The following is a 24,902-nucleotide window of genomic DNA, read 5'->3' as shown; positions in this document are numbered from 1 at the left end:
CCTTTAGATGTGTTTTATAGGCCCACATGGAGTTTTTTTTAGAAATTTGAATTAGTACCAGATGCCTCAAAATGAGTAGATATTTCATTAAATATAGGTTTCTGAGTTTGCTGTTACATTTTTTTATGGAAACCAAACTGCAAAAGTGTGTGATCCTATCTTTATACTCCTCTCCTCCCACTTCGCTCATCTGCTTTAAATTCCTGGTCCGTACATTAATCTAAGTGCTTGGCACCTGAAAGAAAAGGCCCAGGGAATGCGTAACCTGTAAAAAATGGTTGGAGGTGGGGATGATACAAATATATCTAAAGAGCTTTTACCGTGCAGAGCAATTATACTTAATCTCTGTGACCCCAGAGAGTTGAGCACTGGTGGTAATTATAGAGAAGAACATTTCTATCCAATATATACAGTAACTATCTCACAATGACCTGAGACTTGCTGCATTTTATTCTTCTTATCAGTATTGAGAAGAGTTTCTGACACAAACATGTTGGGGGTGGTGAATCCCATTCCAGGAACTCTTAGTATGTAAGCTCTTTGAGAGCAGACATCTTTGTCCATTTGGTTTATAGCTATATAAATTAGTATGATCACATAGTAGGTTCTCATTAAAATTTCTACATTCCATGAATGGAGTATTCAAGGAGGACTCATAGTATACTTGCTATACTGTAGGAAAAATCAATTAGCTATACATGGAGGGGGTCATGGAATAAGGGGAATATTAAAATAGATGGCATTTAAAATCACTTCCATCACTGACAATCTATCAAGCAAGTGACATAGAATGAGATTAGGTATTTTACATCAATCATTAAACATAGTAACAGTAAAGTAGAACGTGTACTTGTAGAACCTGAGAGGCAAAGCAGTTAGCCAATTATTTATTTATGGTATAGACAAGAAAAATGATTTGCTGGATTTTTTTAATTGCAATAATCAGTTGTTTAAGATTCTTCTGATATTTGACTATATTTCATATCCAAATTGATGTCTGTGTTTATTCTGCTTTTCAGCTGTTAATCATTCCCATGTGATGAAAATGCATTTTTATCCCTTCATATTTATAATCTAACTCACAAAATCCATGTTGTCTTGAGGTTTGGAGTGATTTGTTATTCTCTCCTTCAAGGAAACCATGATAATAAATCAAACCATTGGGAACTGATTTCAATTTTCATTGTTCAGGGTAGTTACTGAAGGCAATGTTCTGAAAAATCATCTTATAACTAACCTAGAAAATAATATTTCGAGGCCAAAATGTGCCAGAGGAACAAAATTAAGTATCTAGTTTTTAAATGCTTTGTTGTGAACATTCTATGCACCTTTTATTATGAGGCTCTAGCAATTTTACTATTCTCAAAATCAAGAAAAAGGAGAAGTTACTTTATAAACCTTGAAGGACAGAAAAGTTTAAAGCCCTGATTTTGAGTGCTGGGGATGAATGTATTTAGAATGCAGTTTTGAGGGGGTGTGTGCTAACTCTGAAAAGCAATAGCTTATTAAATTCTGGTAAACTTTCAGTTTATTTGAAGGGAATATGGTAATTGATTTTTGCCAAATGCTACTTATAAGGGATAGTAGTATCCTCTGAGTATTTGGCTTTAGGACAAAGAAAGAAAAGCAGCACCTAATTGTGTCAAGCTAATGGATACTTGGTGGTGAGATTAGATCTATGGTCATTGTTTTTATAGTGGATAAGGAAAAATAGAGAAATTCCTATCACAGAGTGGTACCCCCATAACCTTAGACTCCTATGTTATTGTCTGTTGATCATCATCCCAATCATCATAATCCTCATCATTATATTATCATCATCATGTGTTGAATATACACAGCTACTATCTCTGAGAAATACCGAGCAGTTTATGATTTGTTTTAATTACTTTTCATAGCTTTCCTTACAGGGCATGGTGAACATGTAGCTTTAACCAATGTCAGAGCCAGCCTTAGGTAAAATGGTGATGTAGGCACTATTTTATTTCAGTGATTCTTCTGCTTGTGGGGACCCCCTCTTCTTTGCATAGCATCATAGTTCTCCTTCCTTGATTTAAAGGCAAAAATCCTTATGAGTTTTTTTTTATTTTAGAAAATATATAATGGAAAATTTCAAATATGGGCAAAGGTAGGAAGAACAGTTTAATACACCCTAAATGCTCATCACTCAGCTTCAGGAATCTAATTACATAGCCTACCTTGGTTTCATCTATATCCCTACCCACTGCTAGGATTTTGAAGCAAATCCAACATTAATATTACTTCATCTGAAAATATTTTGGTATGTATCTAAAATAAGACTTTAAAAAATTATATCAATAACATGAAAACACCTTTAGATTTTCATAATCATTTCTTAATGTCAAATTTATTTTAAAATAATTTTTGGTTTGTTTGAAATGAGTTCTAAACAAAGTTAATAGATCAAAATTAATATATCTTAATTTTCTTTTGGACTATAAATTTCTCCTTTTCCTTTTTTTTTCTATCTCTGTAATTCTCTGTTGAAAAAAACTGGGTCATATATCTTATAGAGTTTCTCACAGATTGGATTTTGTTGATTATATCCCTATGGTGTTGTTCAACATATAAATCTCTCTCTTGAATCTTCTATAATTAGTAGTTAGATATAAAGGCTTTATAAACGACTTACATTTCATTATTGAGAGGGGTGTAAATGCATTTTGAAATATACCTTTTCTCTCAAATTTTCATTTATTAAAGACATGAGATACTAACCATAACTATTTTCACTGCTTTGGTTGTTGTTTTATCACATCTAATTCTTTTTTTTTTTTTTTTCATAACTCACCCTCCCCACCTCATTTCTTAAATTCCTATCCTTTCTTATGCCTTTTTTTCCTACTTCCTTGTCTCTTTGAAACTTTTCCTTCTTATTTGCCTCCATATTTCTTGCCAGTATTGCAGGTGGAGGGAGAAGAGGCGTAGAGTGACAATGACAGGAGACAAAAGGTTGTGTGGAGATGTTAAGTCAGGGAGACCATCACATCTTTTGTCTCAGAATGCAGTAATGTTCACTAGTTGGCTATTTGGTTTTAAAAATTCTCTTATGTGGAACTGGTTTTGAATATGGGTGATTTAGATAACCCTAAGAAAACAACCTAAGATAATCATTATGATGTGTTTCCTTCTAGTCTGTTATTGTGAGAGAAAGAGAGACACCAAATTTGAGAACATGCATATATATCCTGTGGCTCCTACTTTTTTCATTTGACAGAATGCTATCTAAATTTCTTCAATAAATTATTTTTAGTAGCTATTTAGTTTTATATAGATGTATTTTTAAGGTTATTTCCTTATAGTTGGATAATTTGGTGTTGTATCAAAGTATTTACACTTAATCATGTCACAAATAACATCCTTATTCAAACCTTGGAGTTGCATTGCTAACAACCTTCTTTTTTTTTTTTTTTTTAAGATTTTATTTATTTATTCATGAGAGACAGAGAGAGAGGCAGAGACACAGGCAGAGGGAGAAGCAGGCTCCCTGCAGGGAGCTTGATGTGGGACTTGATCCCAGGAATCCATGATCATGCCCTGGGCCAAAGGCAGGTGTGAAACTGCTGAGCCACCCAGGGATCCCGCTAACAACCTTCTTAAGTTAATTTCCAGAGAAGTGGTATAACTAGGTTAAAGGACATGAATAATTTTTAATGCTCTTAATGCACACTTCAAACTGACTTTTCAGAAAGTTTGTATCATATTTTTCCCTCTAATTATACATGTAAGCTCTTGATGATCATAGTTTTATTATCATTTAAAAAGTTGTCTAACATAACGGGTCAAAAATAGGAATATATTAATGATTTCATGGGGAATTAATTATTATTAGAAAGATGACTCAGTTTTTTTCTGTGAATTGTTGTTAATGTTCAGAGTTAATTTTTCCATTGAAAGAAGTGTTTTCTTTACTAATTTGTAAAAGATTTTACATATTAAGGATATTAACCATTTGGCATACCTGTTGCTAGTATTTTGTTTGTCATTTATCTGAATTTTTGTATATTTTTATAAACAGTTTCTAATATTTAAAAATTTGTCATTTTTTCCACTGTTGTGTTTATAAACACTTTCTCATCCAAAGATGAATTAAATGTGTATTTTTATTTTCATGGCTTACTTTTTATATACTATAAGTATTTAGTATATTAGTGTTAACTACCTGCAAATTATTGTGCAAGAGCTTTCTAGAACATTTTTATCTTGCAAACTGAAACTGTACCCATTGAGCAGCAAATCCTCTTCCCTTTTCCTCCAAGCCCCTGCAGCCAGCATTTTACTCTCTAAGAATCTGACTATGGAAGATACATCATATAAGTGGAATCATTCAGTATTAGAAATTTTATGACTAACTTATTTCCCTTAGTTTAAGTCCTCAAGGTTCATCTGTGTTCATGTGATAGGATTTTCTTTCTAAGTCTTAATCACACACATATCTATCTATCTATCTATCTATCTATCTATCTATCTATCCACACACACACACAGATCACATTTTATTTATACATTCATCTGTTGATGGACATTTGAATTGTGTACACCTCTTGGCTTCTGTGAATAGGGCTGCTGAGAATATCAGTATATACATACCTTCTTGAGATCTTGTTTTCAGTTCTTTCAGTTACATACCCAGAGGTTGAATTGACAGTTCTTTTATAAATGTTTTGTGGAAGTCCTATATTATTTTTGAAAGCAAGAGGACCAACAGTACAGAAGGGTTTTTTATGCATTTTGCCCAAACCTGTTTTTTTTTTTTTTTTTTTTTTTTTTGCTGATAGCCAACCTAATGCATGTAGATATACCATTGTTGCTTTGGTTTGCATTTTTTCAAAAATTAGTGATGTTGAGCATCATTTCATATGTTTAGTATTCATTTGTACATCATTTTTGGAGAAATGTTTATTCAAGTTCTTTGTTCATTTTTATGTGAGTTGACTTTTGTCGTTGAGTTTTAGGTGTTTATATAATTTGGATATTAACCTCTCATTAGATACATTATTTACAAATATTTTCATTATGCATCTTCCATAGGTATTTTCTTTATGGTTGCCATAAGGATTATTTAATACATTTTATAGTTAGAGCAATCTATTTTAAACTGATAATTTCCATCATATACAAAAATGCTACTCCTTTCATCCCCTTCACTTAACATTACCAATTTTACAGATTATATATTTTTATACTGTGTATCCATTAACATACCTTTAGAGTTTTCAATGTTCTTATATTTTAAATGCTGCACTATAATTTAAAATGATTTATGTACCACAGAATTCTGTATTTATCTAAATATTTACCTTCATATTTCACCAGAGAGCATTATATCTTCATATGACTTTGTGTTTCTGCTGGTGTCCTTTTGTTTCAACTTCAAGGACTCCCTCTAGCAATTCTCATAAGGCAGACCTTGTGATGATGAATTCTGCCCACTTTTGTTCATCTGGGAAATTCTTTATAGATCTTCATTTCAAAAGACAATTTTGCTGGCTATGATATTCTTGGTTGGTAGTGTTTTTCTTTCAGCACTTTGAATATATCATCCTACTCTCTTCTGGCCTGTAATGTTTCTGCTGCGAAATTCACTGACAATCTTATCCAGGCTCTTTTTATGTGATAAGTCACTTTTCCCTTGCTGCTTCCTAGATTTTCTCTTTGCTTTTGACTTTTGATTATTTATTTAATGTGTCTCAGTGGAGGCTTCTTTAAGTTTATTTCAAAGTTCTTTTTGTTCTTGAATTTGGATGTTTGTTTCCTTCCTTGGAATTGGGCAGTTTTCAGACATTATTTCTTCAGTTAAGCTCTCCACCCCTTTCTCTCTCTTTCTTTTCATTCTGAGACTCTCATAATGCATATATAAGTCCCTTAGGATTTTCTCACTTTTAAAATTCATTTTTCTTTTTTTTCTTCTGACTTCATAATTTCAAATGACCTGTCTTTAGGTCCACTGATTCTTTTCTTCTGCTTAAGTCTGCTGTTGATTTCCTCTAGTGATTTTTCAATCCAGTTACTATATTCTTCAAGTCTGGAATTATTGTTTAATTCTTTTATAATTTCTCTTTGTTGATGTTCTCATTTTGTTCATGCATAATTTTATTTCATTTTTGATTGAGTTCTCTTGTAGCACACTGAGTTCCTTTAAGACAATTCTTTTGAATTTTTTGTCAGGAATTTTATATATTTTTGTTCCCTTAGGGTCAATTTCTGGAAATTTTTTTGTTCCTTTGAATGGGCTATGTTTCCTTATGTTTTCATGTGCATTGTTGTTGTTGTTGTTGTTTTTATTATTACTACTACTACTACTTTGCTGTGATTTGTTCATTTGCAAAAACAACCATCTTTCCCAGTCTTTACAGACTAGCTTTGTAGAGAAGTGCTGCCATCATGGTAAATTCTGGAGGCCTCTTAAGTCTTTTCTGGAGATGCATCTTCTCTGAATGTGTGTATTAACTTCTCAATTACTGAGGTTTGCCAGTTACTTTTTCAGGAGTTTATATTTTCTTGCTCCCTCTGTTGTTTGTCTGCAGTGTCTTGAAAGTTCTGGCCTTTTTTCTGTTCTTGGTGGCCTCCACACATCTACAGTATTCTGGTTTCTCATCATTGCTCTATGTTGGGTGAGACAGAAACCAGTCCCTTGGGCTGCCCCACAAAGGGTGTACAGTGCTCTCTTCTCTGTCCCTCCAAAAAGAAAAGCCACAAGTTGGGATTTTTCTTCCCTTTGCACCAAACTTTGCATCTTGGGAGAAAGTTATCATGGTTGAGATGAAATGGCTTTTTCTTTTGTGGCTCTTCTTGGCTTTGCACTTGGCTGGAGTACTGCAACTTAGTAACTGGTTCCTGGAGTTCTCATAAATATTCTTTGGACTTTAGATTGCTGTTAAGTTGGTGTCTCAAAAGGAGAATGAGGTCTGGAGCTTTCTATTCCACCTCAGATGGTGAACATAGCATACCCACTTTCCCCAACATCTATCTAACTGTTCCTTCCTCATTCATTAGTTGATAGTGTTTCCTTTAACACATATTAACACACCTTAAGTTCTTACATAAGAAATATTTCAGGAAATTCTGTATTGTTTTGTCGATCTGTCAATTATTTGCAAGCACCAAACTGATTTTGTGATTGTAACATCACAGTATAATTTTACATGTAGCAGGGTAAGATTATCCCTGTATTATTTTTTTATTCTAAGAACACTTTCATTCTCACTTTTCTTTTAAAGACCTCTTCAATACTTTTAAAAAGGAAAAAAAAATCAGATTTTTTGTTTTTGTTTTTTGCAATGACATCAAGCCTAGAAAATAATTGCAAGGAATATCAGGATTGTTTACATAAGTCTTAAGAAATTCATGTAGATCTCTTACTATAGTTTTCACCTATTTTTAAGCTTTTTAAAAAAGTAACTAGGATATTTTTCTATTGTAGCTTTAGCAACAACAGCTCTTTGATTTCATTTTAAAAAAGCCTTTTCCATATTCTATTTTATAACTGGACAAATGTACCCAACTCTTCTTTGAAGTATTTTTCAATTTGGGGGGGGGTTCCTACATTAAACCAGTTTTTAAACAAATGATAATAATTTCTTTATTTTTACTATAGTTCTGTGACTTTTATTTCTATTTCCATATCACTGATAAGCCTGAAATTCCTGAAAAGCTGAGGCAATGTTACATTTGGATTTAAATGATTAGCATTGGTGTCAGGTAAACCTGTCTGAAAACCTGGCTTTACCACATACTAATAGTTTCCCTTAACCCCTCCCCTAAAGTGGAAGTTAAATGGAAAATGAACCTTCCTAAGGCTTATTTTCCAAATTTGTAAAAATAGGAATAATAACAGTCTTTCATGAAGAGTCCTTTTTTTTTTTTGAGGATGAAATTTTATTTATTTATCAATTTATTCATTCATTTATCCTTCATTCCAGTATAATTAACATTCAGTGTTATATTAGTTTCAGGTATACGATATAGTGATTCAACAATTCTATACATTATTTGATACTCAAAGACCAAGCAGTTACTTATACAGAACATGTAGTACCATAAATATTATTAATAATGCTAAATAAAAGGGGTAGATGGGAGCATTCTTGTATTTTTTTTATTTTAAGGAGAATAAATGTTACGTTTCACCATTAAGTATAATATTGAATGTAGATAATATAAACATTATTTTGATCTACAGTTTATCAATGAAATATTTTATGTCTAAACATCAAAGCCAAGAGTGAAAGCACAATTCCTTGCTCTTTCCATCTCAAGAGGAATACAGCATTACTCTGTTTCTCTTTTCCTTTCTACACCTCAGTCTGTTAGTTTATTCTAGAATTACAGACCTGGCTTATTATTATAAATATACTTTCTCTTCGGTGAACATTTTTGTTTGTGCTTTCATGTTCGAAGATATATTTCTGATTGATACTGGTATCTAAATTAAATTTGAAAGTGAAGACAGTAGGTCTTTGTGTGCCTCTTAATATTGTGGTTTCACCCTTATTACTCAAGTAAGATATTTTTCAAAGCACTGAGAAAATAAGCCGCTGAGTTTTAACCCATTCTTCTAGGAAGACATGATTTTCAGGGGTCCACAAAAATTGTTAGTTTCTTTTTTGTAGCTATGATCCTATTACTGTATATCATTGTGAAGTCAATAATTGATAGAAGTCACATTTTTTTCCTTAAATTTTCTTTGCTTCCTCTACAAAAAAAATAGAATCTGCTTCATTTTTCAAGGTCATCCAGGAAAGGTACAATGCTATTTACAGAAAGTTGACTGAATCTCATAGTTTCAAAATTTCTTTTTGATGAGGATATATAGTAGAATGTTGCTGAATGGGAAGTTTTCTATTGATTTTAGGAACTTTTTAGAAGTTTTGATGAATGAATTACAGAGGATGACTTTACAAAGGCTTTGATAATTTCTTTGTCTTCTAATCCATTTGAAATCACAGCCTGCATTTGGATTATGTTCTGTGGATGTTTGAGAGCTATCCACTATCTTTGTGTTAACCTGAGGTGGAGATTTTCTTTTCATATAGAACTCATTTTTGAAAGAGTGCCTTTTCTGTATCAGTATTCAAATATCCTTTTGAAAATGGATTGTGTTAATTCAGTGCAATGCCTGCCCTTTTTAATATTGAAAGACCTTAGGTATTTATCTTTATTGCTTTGACTTCTGAGTTTCTTATAAGATCATTTGGGCAACCTTAGCATTGGACTTTAAGATAAATACATACAATGAGTAATGAAATAAGGGAGAAAATATTTGGCTTAGGGAATCTTAAGGCAGATTTTCAATTATTCCTCTATGTCTCATGAACAATTTCATGGAGACACACTGGTATAATACATATCGAAAATGTCTACTTTTGGTATAGAGTGCTTTTGAATTGTACGATCTTTAATTTATTGTAATAGTAACCTATTAAAATAGTATCCTGGTCATTACAGTGATAGGATACATTGGCTCAGTTTACAAAAATTGTCTTGTTTATACTGCAAATTGAGACACAGGGAAACTACTTTTTCAGAGCTTAATTTTGGAGGAAACTCATTATACAAGAAAAAGGGGTGTAAAATTGGAAGTGATACAATTCTATTTTCAGCCTAGTCTGTTCTTTTCCCTAAAACCCGTGCAACTCTTCAACCTGCTAACTTCTACAATGTTCTGGATAGCATAGGTACTTTGGAATCAATGAGTGCCTGAAATCTTTAGCACTTTTTGAAAAATTTAAGTGAAAATATTTATCATAGTGAATATATATTTGAAAGAAGTTTAAGACGTGGGACTAACCAAAAGCAGTTTGAGTGACTAAAATCTTGGAATTCTAAACGAAATTCCTTTTTGTGTGCTGTAGCCGCTAAGGTAACATATATATTTTTTGTTGTTTTGACAATTTAAAGGGATATTTTAAGTATAATCCTTACGAGTGTTATACTCAGAACAGGACTATACCAATAAAGCATATTTCTGCTGCAAATGATTGAAATCCAATTCAAATTAGCTTAGACAAATAAACAAAAAGATTGTGTGATTTTGATAAGAGTGAAGGAGGGGAGATGGGTCCTTTGTTCACATAAATCAAGGGAATAAAATTTCTGAAAGAACCTCCTCTGCATCTTGTTCATCTTGCTCCCCTGAAACTCAGCTTCATTCTTTCCTACCACAGTCCAGTTTCTTTTGATTGCTGGGAGACATGACACAGGTTCTTCCAGAGTTCATCTTGCCTTTCACCGTCAGTGGGGAGGAGTGGGTTTACATGTTCCCACTTCGGCAATATACAAATCTTCAAAAGGATTTTGTTTCTCTATCCTTGGACCAGAAGTCCATGCTTATAGCTATGGTATGGGGGGGATGTAGATTGGTATCACTAGCTGAACTGCAAGTTGGAGTAGGGGGAAGTGTGGTAGTCCCAGGAGGAACAGGGAGGTAGAGTCATAGGAAGGACAACACAGCCAGATTAAGGAGTGATATAAAGTGCCACTGAAAAATGAATGTTACATGGATGTCAAATTTCTGTTTTGGAAAAAATCACAAACTTTGAGAGTCCCTAAGTTAACAAGATGGGGATGATAAATTACTTCATTAGAAGGTGGAAGAAATGAAGGGAGAAATCCCAGCCAGTGCAGCAATTCACGACTCTCATTTCATAATTTATAATTTGCCCAAAAAGGAAGGACAAGAGAACATATCTGTGGTAGACAGAATAATGGTACTGAAAGATGTCTGTGTTCAGAAGCTCACAATGTGTGAATCTGTTTCTTACATGGCAAGAGGGACTTTACAGGCGTTAACCATATATTAATAGATACAAATCCAAGACGAGTAATAACCAGCATCTAACACTATTTCCCCATTTCCCACTTTCTTACAGTTGACGGAATAGAGTCAGGTTTATCTATTTCCTTCACTGATACCTTCAACGAGGTTTACTTTGCCTATGTTTTGTCCCAGGTACTGGCTGAGTGATAGAGGCACAAAAGTTGTTATGGCACATTCCTCTCCTTCCAGACGTGTCTAAGCTAACAAGGGAATAGAAACATAAACAAATCATCTCACTATAGTTGGCAGGCTGAAGGCTGACTTAAGGTCATAAATTAAAAGGCAGAAGTTACTTGTTTTCATTGTCTTAGATATTTTCAACATGTTGAGGAGGAGTTCATTGAGAGAACATGACCACCAGCTGACCCGCAAGTTGGACCCAGGCAATTGGAGGCTCCCTTCCCACTCCCTGTCCTTGGAATGTATGTTCTGCCCACCATCCCTACAGTGGAAGCTATTTTCAAGGATGCAACACTGAGGGAGCAATGTGTTGTTGAGACTGTCTATACATTACACGTGAACTGAACCCAGATAAGACCGCTTTGTAAGCTTTTAAGATTCTTGTGGCTGGGTGATGAGATCTACTCTTTTGGCAGTCATCCAAGACAAGCCTGTGGTAAGCCCTCTTGCTTATTAAACTTGCCACCTACCCATCTGGAATAGCTTCTTTCTTTGGTCTTTCCTTGCCTTCTGTGTACAAAGGACAGTTTCAGATTTCAAACAGGAAACTCCTGAGATTTTGAACCAACAATCAGCAAGGCAGACAGGAGACTGAAGAAATGTGTCTTGTGATAGAGGCACAAGAAAAATTGGAAAATTTTAAATTCATTATCAATCTCTGTGTGGGGAGAGTGGTCCATATTTAGATGCTTGTGGACTGCCACATGACTATGGGAACACCTTGAAAAAGCTCTATGGTTTGGCACATTTGTTTTAGAACCCATGCATGGCACACTATGGTAAGAGGGGAAATGATTGGCTGCCACAGTAGGCTGGCCTCTATGGTGGGTAATTTGGCTAGCTGGGCAATGATCCCAATTAGGGGCTGAAGCTCAAGTTAGAAAGTCGGAAGAAAAACTGAGGTTAGAGAAGGACATGCAGGTGTCCACTTCTCTGCCAGTTTTGAAGCTGGCAAACCAGGTGGGAAAGCAGGATGATATAAGTTGTAGTCCTTAAGGTTCTACTTTGCAAAGCTGAGGTGGGACACAAGTTGTAGAGAATTAAGGTCTGAGTGCTTGTGACAAAGCCTGATTGGATGCTAAGAGGTAGAATTCCTAGAAAAGTGAGGGGAACAAAGAGAAGGACGTTGTTGTGAGTGATAGTGAAATAGACCAAAACCCCATGTGTCTGACCCCTAATACTATGGACAGCAACAACTCCAGTTAGCAGGGCAACCCTAGTTCAGGAGACATTCATAATGAGAGAATATGCCCATTGAGCTTATTGACAGAGCTGCCAGGTTCCAGCAAAAGGCCAGAGGAAGTATCCAGGCATGGTTCATAGATCTATGGAAAGGGATGGTTGTTGGCATTCTCTGACCGAATAGGAGGCAGAGAAAATGAAAAACATCACTACACATCCCTCCCGTCAGCAAAAGCTCTGCCTTGGGTTTGGGGGCTTAAATAACTCATTTCCTTACAGATTGGATTATTCTTGTCTGCAGGCATTCTTAAGCTGTTGAGGAGGCTCTCCCTGTCTTTGGAGGCTCTGGTTGGGGCACATTCACTGCAGGAACGAAAGCTAAGATATTCTAGGATCCTAGTGGGGGATGCTGATATCTAGCCTGAGCTCCATCATGAGACATGATATTTATGATGTCAGGTGATACAAGACTCATCTGGGAGAAACTGACAAATTTGGAGAATGGGCTATTGGGATGACCCAAGACAGAATGGGAGCTCAAAAATCAAAAGACTCTCAATCAGCTGTAAAGGGTCCAGTAAAAGTAATCCAGAAATACATGTAGTTTGACCTTATGCTGCTGGGACTGCACATACCATCCTTGATGCTCTTTCTGTTTAAGGAGAGGCCTCAGGGATACAGTCCCATCTAAGTATCTAAGATACTATCTTAGATACAGTATCTAAGGTGGGTGATTCCCAAGCCCCAGATAAAGGATGAAAGCTGAGACTGCCTCCTGGTGAGGGCCATTAGAGACAATCAGAGCTTCTTGCACAGTTAGCTCTTCGCTGGTCCTTCAGACATACAGGTGAGGCTCTGGTTGATACTGGAGCTGAATGTACTCTTATACATGGTAACCCTCAGAAATCTTCTGGCTCTCTCATTATCACCAATGGTTATGGAGGACAATGGTTACAGTCAGGAAGGTCTTGACATTGCACATTGGGTATTTACACCTATAACAATATGAGGTTTTTATCTCTCCAATACCAGGGAACGTATTGGCTATTGACATCTATGAGATCAAATCTACAAATCTCTGTTGGTGAGTTCTGCCTCTAGGTTAGAGTAATAAAACCAGTGCTGAAGGGAAACATCAACGGGGAACCAGTAAATCTACCACCCCTAGGAAGAGTGGTAATAGTCAAACGATATAAATTGCCTGTGCACAAGGAAATAGGACAAACTATCCAAGACTTGCATTGAAGCAATATTGTATTCCTTGCCTGTCATGCTTTCAAAAGTCCAATATGGATGGATGCTCAAAGAGCCAGGTGGCTCATGGCAGATGATTGTAAATTATTCACAACTGGACAAGGTAGTGCTCCCTCATCTACAGGACTATGTCCAATGTTGCAATTATCTTAGATACTTGGGCTACAGTCATGGGAGTGTATCATGCTTTACTGGGCTGAGGAAATGCTTTTTTCAGTATAACCCTGGCCACTGAGTCACAGATCAATTTCCTTCCATATGGTAGGGGCAACAGTAGACTTTCCAACTGCTTTTCCAAAGCTATCTGCATGGTCCCACAATATGTCATGGGATGGTAACCTAAGATCTATCCCTGTTCTTCTTTGCTGCATTAATTAGTAAAATGCATCCATTATGCTGATTACGATCATATGTTAAGATATGAAGACTTGACTCTGCTGCAGGATATTCTGCAGATTTTGCTGGAACATCTGCATGGAAAGGATGAGTGGTGAACCCACAAAAAATTTAAGGCCCAGGAACTGCTGTAAAGTTTTGTATTTGAACTGTATTGTTGGATAAGTCATGCATTGTCTCAGAAGCTGTGATTAACAAACTGTGAGCCTATCCTACCCCTAAGAATTTGAAAAAGGTGAGATTTTGTATGGATTTTGGGGTTTTGGAGGACTTTTATTTCCCCCTTGGCACAGTACTTCTGTCTCTTAGACTGCCTGGCAAAGAAAGGGCACATATGAGACTGATTAGCACAACCAAGCTGCCTTTGAGAAAACAAAAGTACTTATGAAGCAGATTAATGCTCTGGGCATCTTCCAAACAGGGCTACCATTTGAATTTGACATGTCTGTATGGGTTGGGCACTATGGCAAAGACAACAGGAGGAGAGAATATCTCTAGGATTTTGGTCCCAGCTCTGAAGGGAATAGAAATACCTCCAGATATACCTCCATAGAGCAACAGCTCCTAGAACATACACAGTACTCCGCCAGGTTGAGCCTCTTATGCAGGAACAGTCTATCGCAATATGAACTCCCCTTCTTCTTAAGGGGTGGGTGGAGAATGTATCCCACCCCTTGCAAATATGCCTATTTGCAACAGAGGAATACTCAGTGTGCTAGCCCGCTGTCTCTAGAAATATGGGTGCTATAGGTCTGGTGGAGTATATAGATTCTCCAAATGCCTCCACTCCTGTTCTTGTGGTGGCCTCTAAAGAGTGGGGGAAATTCCTGCTAATGCCTCCTATACAGATGGGACAACCCACCCACATGGGTTGCAGTCACTATTCAGCCCAACACTGACACCATCTGGATGGAAAGAAACAATTCCAGCAGCCAGTGGGCTAAACTAATAGCAGTTTGGTTGGTTATCACTTGTGATCCCTGGCAATTAACCCTTTGCACAAACAGTTGGTCTACTATAAAGGGATTAACCCTATGCTATAGACAATGGGAAGCCTAGAAGTAGATGATCATGAATAAGCCCTTGTAGGGTCAGGTTAGGTGAAAGGCATTTGGGCTCTCCTACAAGAATTTGAGGTAGCCTTCACGGTCTTCTACCTTATATGACTCAAGGCAATAATAACCCCTGGAAATCAGGAAACTGATGTCCTAGCTTAGGGTACAAACTTTACCGACTGACCCTTTAGTAGATGCAACTTACCCTTTAGTAGATACAGCAGACTGGGTCATAGAAAGAGCAGCCACTATAGCACTTGGTGGGATTGCATATTGCCAAGGATGTCCGATTACTTTTGAAATACAGCAACTTGGTTAATGCAGTGACAGCATGTCCTGCATGTTCTAAATAATGTCTAAGGCAACTGCCGAAGAAGTGTGGAGCCATCCATAGAAGTTCCCATTTTGTGAGGAATTGGCAAATTGATTATACTGGCCCCTTCCTCCAAGTAAAGGTTCTAAATATGCCTTGTCTGTGTGGACACTGTATTTATGCTAACCCAAGCTTTCCTCCATTGCTGTGCAAAGCAGGCTGCCACTATTAGGGGATTAGAGAAACTCAGTGGATACCCTCACCAAATAGACAATGATCAGGGGTCCCATTTCCAAAGTCATGATGTGGAATGTGATATTGAATGGAGGTTCAACCCCCAAGTAACAGAGTTAGTAAAAAGGAATAATGGAATACTAAATTAAATTACTAACAGGTAAAACCACTTTGGCGGGGTGGATTAAAGTGCTGTCCTAGGCTTTAAAACATTTGAATGATCAACCCTAGGGCCTATCGCCCCATCTGCCTGATTGAGGACCCTTGTAGAGACACTTGAGGCTGTAAATATATGGCAGTTGTGGGAGACAGCCATCGCCTCGACTCTTACTGAGGACTGACATGTTATACTGCTGAGGATATCAAGCCCCATCACACCTTGGGAAGGTGTATTCTACTGGAATTTGTAATGGAATGTCCTACCAGGATGGATGGGTTACTTTGCACCTTTAGGTGAGGAGCAGCTACATAAGTTCAACTGGGACTCCATTGTCCGGCTGTAAGCTGTACTCCTTGAAACACATTATATTGGCATGGAACACACACCATTTAAAGAAAGAAAAAGACGGAAATCTTGGGTTGGTAAGTTCTGCTCCTAGTCCATCTCTCCGCATCTGACGGTGCTGCCTTCCCCTGGCATCGTAAACACAACGAGCTCAAACTCTTGAAGCTCCAGCCACATTAACACCTAATGATCAGGGCACAAATGTAATTTTTATACACGGTGAATATTTTCCCATACGATTTCCTAGTAAATAGCTATCTTTTCAGCTTTGGACTTTTGCTGTTCTTCTGGTGTCTGGTCACAAGGTGGGCACCTTGATGGAAATACCTTTCTAGCATGAGCCCACTTGTATGTCTGGCAAAGCAATCAATCCAACTTTTGGGTAAGTGGACAGCTGCCACCTTCTAGTTTGTCAGAATTACCACAGTGGGTATAACCACTTCAGAAAGGGGATTAGAAGGCCTTAAAGCAGTATATTAAGGAATAACAACCTAATAATAACTCTTACTCTTAATTCATCTAATATTACTAATACTGATCCAGAAACTTGACTTGTGGTTCACACTATCAATAACTGGGTAACTGGGCCTGCGTGTTCTTTTTTTTTTTTTTTTTTTTAACTCATTCAAACTGTACATCAAACTGTTGACCAGAAGGGTCCTAAAAATACCACCATCAAAACCATGGATGGTTAGGGGCACCTGGGTGGTTGGTGTAGTTGGTTAAGTGGCTGACTCTTAGTTTCTGCTAGGTCATGATCTCAGGGTTGTGGGATTGAGCCCCAGCGCTCAGTGCAGTCTGCTTAAGTTTTTAACTCCCCCTCTACCCCTCCCCCCCATCAATCAATCAATCAATCAATCAGTCTTAAAAAAACAAAACAAAACCATAAGCCATAGATGGCTATGCTAAAGTTTGGGATGGTTCATTTGGCTCACCCCGCCTGTGGACATTTGAGCATGCAGACAGACATCCGTATGCTGGGAAGAGAAGTATCACTCTAAATGAAATCAATCCAGTTATACCAGGGATAGGGGATGGATATTCCCAAAGCTGTGTAGTTATTCTCACATTAAAGGACAGTGACTGGTCTGGCTCCGACTGGTGGCGCAGCCTGGGTGTCCTGGGATACCCGATGGTACCCAATGGCGGTATGCTGCAATCTTTGTGGCTTCCACCGTACTGTTCGGGCTGCTGCACCTTGGCTTTTCCTTGGCCACAGGGGAGAATCCACCCCACAGTAACAAAAATTACCAACCTCTGTTTCCTGGAGACACACTCCCTCTCACCAGTATGGGCACCTGGCCGCCGTCGTCGTCCCCTCAGGGGCCCGGGGGACCTTACAGGACACGCACAGGACCTGCCTCGACGTCTCCAACGAGCCTCAGTGGTCGGCGGAGCCCGCTGGCACCGAGCCCTGCCCGCTCCACTGAGGAAGCCGCTCGGGAGTCACCCCCTCGCCCGGCTCCTCTCGCCGCGGCCCCGCCGCCCCCACGGCCGCCCCGCCGGGAGGGAGCCCCTGCCGGCCGCTGCCGCCCCGCCCGGAAGAGGGCCGCGGGGGACGGGGGGCGGAGGTCACGGGAGGTCATGACCTCGGGCCGACCCCTGGGAGGCGTCCTCGCCGGTGCGGCCTGAGGGGGCCTCGCGCGGTGGAGACGTCGGGGTGGGGGCCTGGCGCTCGGAGGCGCCGCGGGACCGCACAGCCCGGCCTAGCGGGGGCGGCCGCCCCCCTCCCCCCCCCCCGCCCCCGTGCGCCGGCGGCCACCCTGGCGGCTCCCGAGGTTTCGAAGCAGCCGTGTGTGGGATGAGGAGAGAGGCGCGGAAGGACCGCCTCGGTGGAGGAGGCTGAGGGGGCGGGCGCCGCGGATCCCGCTGTGGCAGCAGCAGAACTGACTGGGCAGGTGACAGAATCCGACGTCCCCCTTTTCTATTCCTGGGGGGTCACCTCTGCCAAGGCCCATTTCTCGCACAGACGTGTCGCCCTCCCTCCGTACTCCCGGGGGCCCTACGTCCCCTGTGTCGCCCTCCCTCTGTACTCCCCGGGGGCCGAGTCCCCTGTGTCGCCCTCCCTCCGTAGTCCTGGAAGGCCCTAAGTCCTGTGTCACAGCTCTCTTGCTCTTTCTACTGGTGATTTTCTATTATCTGTGTTCCAACAGGACTTTAAGCACTTAAGGGAAAGGAAGTACCTCAGGCACCTGCATTTCCAGTGCCCAACGGGGAACTTGGAGATCGTGGATACCTAATCAGTTCTTTTTTTTTTTTTTTTTAAGATTTTATTATTTATTCATGAGAGACAGAGGGAAAGAGAGAGACAGAAACAGAGACAGAGACAGGCAGAGGGAGAAGCAGGCTCCAAGCAGGGAACCCGATGTGGGACTCAATCCTGGGTCTCCAGGATCACGCCCTGGGCCAAAGGCGGTGCTAAAGGGCTGAGCCACCCGGGCTGCCCATTTAATCGGCTTTTAACTGAGAAATTTACTAGGGAAGAATGATGGATGAATGGATAAAGAAGATGTGGTCTATGTATACAATGGGATATTCCTCAGCCATTGGAAATGACAAATACCCACCATTTGCTTCGATGTGGATGGAACTGGAGGGTATTATGCTGAGTGAAAGAAGTCAGTCGGAGAAGGACAAACATTATATGGTCTCATTCATTTGGGGAATATAAAAATTAATGAAAGGGAATAAAGGGAAAGGAGAGAAAATGAGTGAAAATATCAGTGAGGGTGACAAAACATGAGAGACACCTAACTCTGGGAAAAGAACAAGGGGTAGTGGAAAGGGAGGTGGCTGATGGTTGGGGTGACTGGGTGATGGGCACTGAAGGGGGCACTTGGTGGAATGAGCACTGGGTGTTATGCTATATGTTGGCAAATTGAACTCCAATAAAAAAAATTTAAAAAGAATGATGTCACGATGAAGATAACTGGAACCCCAAGAGTCAAGTTGTGATTATATATAATATAGCACCAGCTATAAATAAGGAAACCCCAAATTTTAGTGGCTTCCCAGAATGAAAAATTATTTGTGGCTCATGTAGCTCAAATTAAGTGTTTCTGACTGCTCAGTGGCCCTCCTCTGAAGAGTGATTTAGAAGCCATGACTTCCATTTTTTTATCTCCATGATCTTCAGTCTAAGGCAAGGGGTTGCACTCACAGGTTTTATGGGCCAGGTATGAAAGTGATATACATTTCCTTGATTTGTAATTCACACACCCCTGGTATGTCTACAACTGCCTCCAGCAGAGCCTGGAAAGGGGATGTTGCTGTGTGCCCAGAAACATTCTCTCCTACAATGCCACTGTATATACATTGAAAGATAATTCTCTATTGAAAAGTTCATTTTTATATACACATGTGAAACAACATCAACAACTATGAGATTATTAGCAACCACAGCGATTTATTTAACACTAGTTATGTATATGTTTCTATTCCTAGGGCCTTGTAAACTGATTTGCTATGTACTTTGGGATGGAAAAAAAGAGAACAAAGAAATTAATTAAATACCCTGCATAGAAGCTGAAGGAAACAGAAAGGAAAATAATAATGATAATGATGACAATATGCTTAGTATTCACTCATTTGTTATGTTAATTATCATGTGATTATTTTCTTTAGGTATGCCTTTCAGAGACATATTTGTCCTAACAGTGAAAAGAATTATCTCAAAGTTATTATTATTATTTTTGGTCAGCTGTTCCAAATAAATGGTTTAGTTACCAAAGACAATTTCATTTTGTTTCAAGGTAACAGGTTTGTGGTCACTCATTCAAAAGTTTTAGTGTTTTTTTCTCTTTTGATATTGTATGTCTTAAAGCAAATTAAGTGGTATTTATGAGTCCCATTAATAATAAGGTGAATGTTGTTTCATTTTATTATGGAGACTCTCACTGTAGTTTTTAATCCCCAAATAATACATTTTTATAGAGAATATAGGAGCTAGTAATAAAAATATGAAAATCACCACTAATGCCATCTCTCAGAAAAAGCCATTTTGGAGAATTGGAATATATCCTTCCAGAATTTTTCTATGAATATAGTATGTTGATTTTTCATTTTGTTGTTTTAGCATTGTTTTACAAAAATAAGGCCACTTTTAATCTGTTTTTCGTCAATGTTATAATCACATATCCTGCATTAACAACCTCATAGTATTTTATAATATGATAAATCAAAATTTATTAAGCCAATTAGATTACATTCAGTTATTCATTATTACAAATAAGCTGGAATGAATCTCTTTGTACCTGGATCTTTGCCAGTCTTACTGGACTATGTCTAAAATATCAAAACCATTAGTTCCAAGTTTTAGTGCACAGGAGTCATCCTGGGGCCTTATTCAGACTCTCAGGCCCTGGTCATAGAGATTATGATTAGGCAGATCTGAAATACAGCTTGGGAATCTGAATTTTAGCAAGCACCATCTGTGATTATCATGCAGGGGATTTGAGCATCATATTTTGAGAAATAATGGCTTAGGGATATTATAAATGCTATCTTATCCCTCCAACCTTTGCAAAAATGCCATTTTCCAGCAGTAAGATATATGTGTTCTGGTGGTCAGTTTTACATTTTTTTTTCCCAAATTAGGCCATTTAACCTCCTACCTTCTACCAGATAAACTTGTTTATTTATTTTTGAAATGTCATTGATACACACTGATCTGGAATTTTTAAAGAGCCATTTATCATACTGGTTTTTTGAGTGGAAATGTTAGGATATAGACATGGGCTGTTTTAACATTTTTATTGTCAGGATAAAAATACTACACTTTATTTTTAATAGAGGTTGTTCTCTCAAAAGAGGTTACCTCTCAAGGTTTTCTCTAAAAGAGAATGTCACAAACACTGAGTCTTTCATCAGATAGCCTGGGTTATATAAAGCATTTTTGCAGTAGCAATGCTATTGTCAGAGTGGGCAGCTCAGCACTTATAAAAATATATTAGCTTAGGCCAGTTGCATTCAGTGTTCAGCTCTGCTAGACTCATCCTTTGTTCTTCTTTTTCCATATTCATCCTGAAAAAGGGTATCTCTACAGTTCAGTCATTAACTGCTCTTAAGAAACGTGTAAGGCAAATTATGACCTGTTAGCAATCCCAGGATGTGGGTTCAGTTTGTGCTTATGTCCTTAGATGAACACACAGAACTTCACAAAAACACAGAGGCTCACTTTCTCAATCTAAAAGCAAGAAATGTGATGTATATTACCTTTTATTTTCTGTATTTGCCATCTCTCTACCCACTGATTTTGCCGTCTCTCTACCCACTGATTTTGCCATTGGCCATTATAAAATCAGACTGTTTCAAAAATGAAAGTGGCCTTAAGTTTCATTTTGTATAATCTCTCAACTTTATGTCTAAAGAAACTAAAGCCCAGAAAGGTTCAGTGACTCTTTAACACCACAAAGTAATTAGTGGCAAAGTTGGGCCTGGAAGCTCTATCTCCTGATTTAATAAACAGGGATTATCATTAATTTTCAGTGTTTATGTAAAGCTGTCCTGATCTCAGTTCTGTTGTTGTTATTATTTTAATGAAAATGTAAAGCTTATTAAGTTTTGGTCAATTCGTATGTGTTCTCTTCTAGTATCTGCACCCTGCCATACCATACTTGTTAGAGGTAGTAAAACATAGTTGTTGGAATCCCTGGGTGGCACAGTGGTTTGGCGCCTGCCTTTGGCCCGGGGCGCGATCCTGGAGACCTGGGATCGAATCCCACGTCGGCCTCCTGGTGCATGGAGCCTGCTTCTCCCTCTGCCTGTGTCTCTGCCTCTCTCTCTCTCTCTCTGTGACTATCATAAATAAAAATTAAAAAAAAACATAGTTATTAATAGCTCCACCTTTAACTAAAAATAGATTTGATGTTGGATCTTGACCTGTAGGGTAATCAGCCATCCTAGTTTTGGCCTGCGGGATTTCCCCAGATATGGAATTTTCAGTGCTAAGATCAGAAGGTCCCACGCAACCTGGAATAGTTACCCTACTAACCATGTAGCTGTGTGATGAAGGCATGCTGTTTTATAGGTTTCTGTTTCTCTCTGAGCAAAATGGGAAAAGTAATAAAACCTAACTCAGGATTTCTGTAAAATTTACATGAATTGGTATATGTAAAACATAGCACCATTTAACAAGGACTCAACAAATATTAGTCATTAATATTAATTTTTCCCCGATTTATTGAGATATAATTGACATAGAGCAGTATATAAGTTTAAGGTGCACTGTAATTTGTACTTACAAATGTGAAATCATTACCACAATAAGTTTAGTTATCATTCATCATCCCAAATAGATACAAAAAGGAAAAAGAAAAAAAAATCTCCTCATGATAAGAACTCTTAGGATTTACTTTGTTAACTTCCATATATATTATATAACAATATTAACTGAAGTCATCATGCTGTACATTATATCCCTACTATGTATTTATCTTATAATGGGCGATTGTTCCTTTTGACCATTTTCATTGAATTTCCCCTCCCTCTACCCCTGCTTCTCGTAACCAGAAATTGGACCTCTTTTTCTATGAGGTTTTTTTTTTTTTTTCCTCTCGGATTCTACATGTAACTGAGATCATACAGAATTTATTTTTTCTGACTTATTTAACTTAGCATAATGCTCTTAAGGCCCAACTATGTTGTTGGAAGTGTCAGGACTCGCTCCTTTTTTAAAGATATTATTATTATTGTTGTTTTACAAATCAAGAAGATTCCTCAGAACAGAGCACAGATTCTCAGAATCTGAATCTTCATATCTAGGATTTGAAATAAATGAACTTTGACTTTATCTTAGACATATTCTTTACCTTTTTGGTGCTCTTATTTTATTCTACTTATCCATAAAATTAGATAATAAAACCAAAGGCTGAAGAGAGTACATCACTGCATGTCCTTTTACATTTTTTAAAGATATAAATCAGGAAAAGACATTTTCTATGTGGAATTCATATGGATGAAGGAAGTATAAAAGGCAGCATAGTGCTGTGAGAATATAAAGGAAATTAGCCTGGATTATAATAATAGTAGCTGCCATTTTGTTGAGTGCAAACTGTGCCAGATAGTAGTGCTTTGAATACTTCATATCTCTGTTCCAGACAATAACCTTGAGATAATAATAATAAAAATTATTACCCTCAATGTTCAAATGGAGAACCAACCTTACTTGTTCAAAGACAGTATAATAAGGAGTACAATAGAAATTCTAAACTAGGTATGAACTCTTCAAAGTCAGTTTTTAACTTATAATGGACGAGCTAATTTTGGGGAAAAGTACTTTGCCTCCCTTGGCTAGTTTCTTTACCTGTAAAACTCAGAAGGAAACAAGATTGTTATTTATGATTATCACATTGCAGGTAATGAGGAATGCAGTTTATTATGTTTCTAATAAAAACAACAGCAACAACAACAGAAAAACTCAGGGAGATTAAGCAACACTCCAAGAACACAACTAAGTGGCAACACAAAGACTAAAACCCAGCATGTTACCTGGTAACATTTGAAGACTATGGTTCTGAGGCCATGCATATAAGCATTGTTAGAATAGACTGTCCAACCTCTGGGAAATAAAAAGTGCTCATGTAACAGTATGTTTTTTTCCAATTAGGATCAAAATACTAAATTTTCTACTTTATTTTAGATTTGATTTGCCTTTGCCTGTGGATAATAAAGATCTAATTTGTGAAATTCAGCTATGATTTTAACAACTCTACTGGGTGTTCAGCTTCTCTTTTCATGTCCTTTTTTTTTAATTCCACAAAATCTTACTATAAAGGTTTGCACAGAATATTCATCCAAGTAACACATAACATGAAAATGTTTTACAAATATGGTCCTGAGTTTGGAGAAAAAGAATAGGACTCATTCTCTTCCTTGCTCTTCATAGGCATGTAGGTATATAGGTATGTTGTATGTCGAGATATATATGTGAATTTTTTGTAAATCACTTTATAGAAGTAGAGAAATATTTTGATTTGCCCTTGATTTTATAGAATTCACACACAAAGCTCATAGATTCTAAAATTATTGGAGATGTCAGTTAACTGTAACAACTGAGCCATATCTAAATATACTGGTGAACAAATTTACTGTTTTAAAAATAAATCTAGATTTCAGTTATTCTAATCTTTGCACCAAATATTGTTCTGTTAGTGTTGTTGCTTCATAGTTAGCATTTTTCATGTATACTTTTCTCTTAATTTCTTTCTCCAAAAGTATACAGCTATTATGTATTTGATCAGTGCTGGGACTTTTCTTGAGAACTGTACTTTCTTCAACCCTTGCATTAGGCCTCTGAGGAAACCCTGCATTCCAGTAATGAAGAGGAAGACCCTTTCCGAGGAATGGAACCCTATCTCGTCCGGAGACTTTCTTGCCGCAATGTTCAGCTCCCACCTCTTGCCTTCAGACAGTTGGAACAAGCAGACTTGAAAAGCGAATCAGAGAACATTCCAAGACCAACCAGCCTTCCCCTGAAGATTCTACCACTGATTGCTATCACTTCTGCAGACTCCAGTGGGTGAGTGCCTTTGGGCCACGTTTTCCCATCTTGTATTTTGGATGGTGATTGTTTTCTTTGGTCTTTTGAGATTTTGTGGCTCATTGCTTGATTTGAGTGGGAAGAAAATGGGGTTTCTAGAGTCACAAGAAAGAAGGGCGATTTTTTCCTCAGGTAATGTCTCTGTCTCTGCAGGGGAAGCTGTTTTAGTCAAATTGTTTTACACAGAGGATTGGAAAGGTATTGGTGAATGATCATAAGTGTCTAGGAAAGGGGACTTCGACTTGGAAAATTAATATTGGTCATATGTGATTTAATAAAAATATTCTTAACAAATGAGAACTAATGGAAAAATTACCACATAGACATACATATCTGGAAACAGTAGGCAATGTTCACTGATGCAAAGCCAATTTGAAATCAAGAATAGATTGTCCTGTAATTAG

At 37.8% G+C, this 24,902-nt stretch overlaps 1 protein-coding gene and 1 long non-coding RNA gene across 12 annotated transcripts in view; one reads left to right on the top strand and one right to left on the bottom strand.

Moving 5' to 3' along the window:
- Positions 1 to 17,421, bottom strand: part of LOC111094478 — a 113,305-nt gene extending 95,884 nt beyond the window's left edge. The window contains exons 1-3 of one of the 2 annotated variants that reach the window (XR_005355564.1): positions 17,215 to 17,421; positions 16,001 to 16,142; positions 10,936 to 11,040 (exon numbers count right to left, since the gene is read on the bottom strand). This is a non-coding gene — a long non-coding RNA (uncharacterized LOC111094478). The remainder of the gene's footprint in view (positions 1 to 10,935; positions 11,041 to 16,000; positions 16,143 to 17,214) is intronic. The other variant, XR_005355565.1, reaches the window with a different exon arrangement.
- PDE4D (phosphodiesterase 4D) overlaps positions 1 to 24,902 on the top strand; it is a 1,400,346-nt gene that overhangs the window by 444,275 nt on the left and 931,169 nt on the right. For 9 of the 10 annotated variants that reach the window (XM_038530654.1, XM_038530652.1, XM_038530653.1 and 6 more), the window contains one exon: positions 24,248 to 24,477. In XM_038530654.1, coding sequence (XP_038386582.1) covers positions 24,248 to 24,477 — 230 coding nt within the window. Of the gene's footprint in view, positions 1 to 17,708; positions 17,858 to 24,247; positions 24,478 to 24,902 lie in introns of those variants that run through there. The other variant, XM_038530659.1, reaches the window with a different exon arrangement.

This window comes from Canis lupus, chromosome 2 (assembly GCF_011100685.1).
Source record: "Canis lupus familiaris isolate Mischka breed German Shepherd chromosome 2, alternate assembly UU_Cfam_GSD_1.0, whole genome shotgun sequence".
NCBI classification, from domain to species: Eukaryota; Metazoa; Chordata; class Mammalia; order Carnivora; family Canidae; genus Canis; species Canis lupus.
The sequence above is the reverse complement of the archived record's forward strand: the minus strand, read 5'-3'. Positions and strand labels throughout refer to the sequence as shown.